Raw genomic sequence first — 1,845 nt, forward strand, 5'->3', positions numbered from 1 at the left:
CTAAACTAAAATCTACAACAGAAGCCACCTGTCTATCCTTAGAGACCGACAATTGCATCTCTCTTTGACGTAAAGCGATACAATAGGAAGGCGATAGTGAAAAGTAAAAGGAATAAGGCTACAGAACGGCTGTCCTTTTCAATAATTATACTAATGTGTTGTGGGTTTCCTTGGGGGGTTTTTTCGTTCATTCTCCGTGCCATTTCTCTCAACAAATAATAACGTGTCTTCCTTTCCTTTGTGCTTCAATCTCCAAGCCCTTAGAAGTGTTCTCTTCGAAATTAGAAAATGTAGTCAAAGCTTGCAGGCTTGAAGTAAAGGATAAAAAGATACGTTACGTCAATATTTGATACAGAATCTATTATAATATTATTTCGATGGCCAGCTGTTAAGAAGAACTAAACCCAAATTTAATAATTTTTATTGCAGTTTCCACATCTGCGGTATCAGTTGCATAATGTGTTCCAGAAACACTCTGTCCAAATTTAAATTCTATATATAAAAAAAGAAAGAACATAGTCATTATTTCGCTACTATAAATATACAAAGTTTTATCTGACATTTCTGGCTGTTTTGAGGTACTAGGACCATGAGGTCACAAACCAAATCATGTTCTTACGGAGTCGGTGACACGATATTCAAAGAATTGCATTCCAAAAATAGCTTGACAATTTTCGAAACTTACAATTTCTTACGTCACATTTCTCAAAACTTGGTACTGAGCAGATAGAACTTTGTAATTCTAGGGTAGCGATTTGAGTACAATTTGCGAAAGGATGAAACAGATAAATATCCTTCCTAACAAACAAACAAAAAATCTCTTATGGGGCATAGAACAGTTGAACAGCGTGCCGGCAGTAGGTGACTCTTCTTACCCACACTGGCACAGGCACCAAGGCCAACAAGAGCCGCGGTAATGACGATCAGCTGAGAGAACATTATGTCAACAAGACCCACACAGTCGCTATGCTGAGTATTGTTAAAAATCTGAATTATATAGGCACCTACACTTTTGATCTTAAGCATGTGACCGACCCCCTTCGAATCTAGCTGCCCCCATTATCAAAATCAATGGGAAGGGAGGGGATGGAGAGGTGAAGAAGAATTTTGATTAAAAATGAGCTTTCCACTCCACGTCCCAAACCATTAATTTGACCTTCAGCATACTTTCTTTTCGGACGAAAAGGTAAACAATTTTTACAACGGCACGATAAGTTTTTTTTTAAAGCTCAAATGAGGACGAGGACATTACCAGAAAGAAAAAATATATGTCTGGGTCCAAACATTTGACATATGCAGAGCCAGCAAACGCCATATGGCATCGTCATGCAACTTCTGTAACAAAAAGTTTTTGGGTTTGTTTGTTTGTTTGTTTTTTGTTTTTTTTCTCTCGAGTGCCCCCTGAACATCAATGTGTCGCTATTTTCTATATTTTAAATTTAGTTACTTCAATCCAACGGTATAAAAAGACCCAACGAATTTCTGTTCTTTTCTGTGATTTGGGGGGGGGGGGGAATGAATGTGAGAATACTAACACTAGAAAATGCTATTTTCGGCATCTTGCAAAACGGGAGCAGTTTTTCTGCACATGCAAAATGCTTCACGATGTCGCCTTGCTATTGTGAAAAGGTATTTTCTTTATCTTCAAATGTTTTCTTAAAGTGGCGTGCCAGTTTTTGAGTCAGTAACCTTTCTAGCGTGTTGGCTTTGAGTTTTTATTTTATTCTGCATAGCTACTTGAAAGACCTTATCAATTTGTCTTTTTTTTTCTTTGAGTAAAGAGAAACACGTCGACACAATAATAGTCTTTCAGTTTGGGAAAAAAAGCAAGACAGACAGATAGAA

General features: G+C 37.3%; 1 protein-coding gene across 1 annotated transcript in view; it reads right to left on the bottom strand.

Moving 5' to 3' along the window:
- The window catches only part of LOC101854962 (chondroitin proteoglycan 2), a 6,012-nt gene extending 4,679 nt beyond the window's left edge, over positions 1-1,333 (bottom strand). Inside the window, exon 1 of the mRNA XM_005103119.2 lies at positions 876-1,333. Coding sequence (XP_005103176.2) covers positions 876-1,026 — 151 coding nt within the window. The 5' untranslated portion in view covers positions 1,027-1,333. The remainder of the gene's footprint in view (positions 1-875) is intronic.
- Between the last annotated feature and the right edge of the window lie 512 nt (positions 1,334-1,845).

The sequence above is a fragment of the Aplysia californica genome, unplaced genomic scaffold (genome assembly GCF_000002075.1).
Source record: "Aplysia californica isolate F4 #8 unplaced genomic scaffold, AplCal3.0 scaffold00359, whole genome shotgun sequence".
Lineage (NCBI taxonomy): Eukaryota > Metazoa > Mollusca > Gastropoda > Aplysiida > Aplysiidae > Aplysia > Aplysia californica.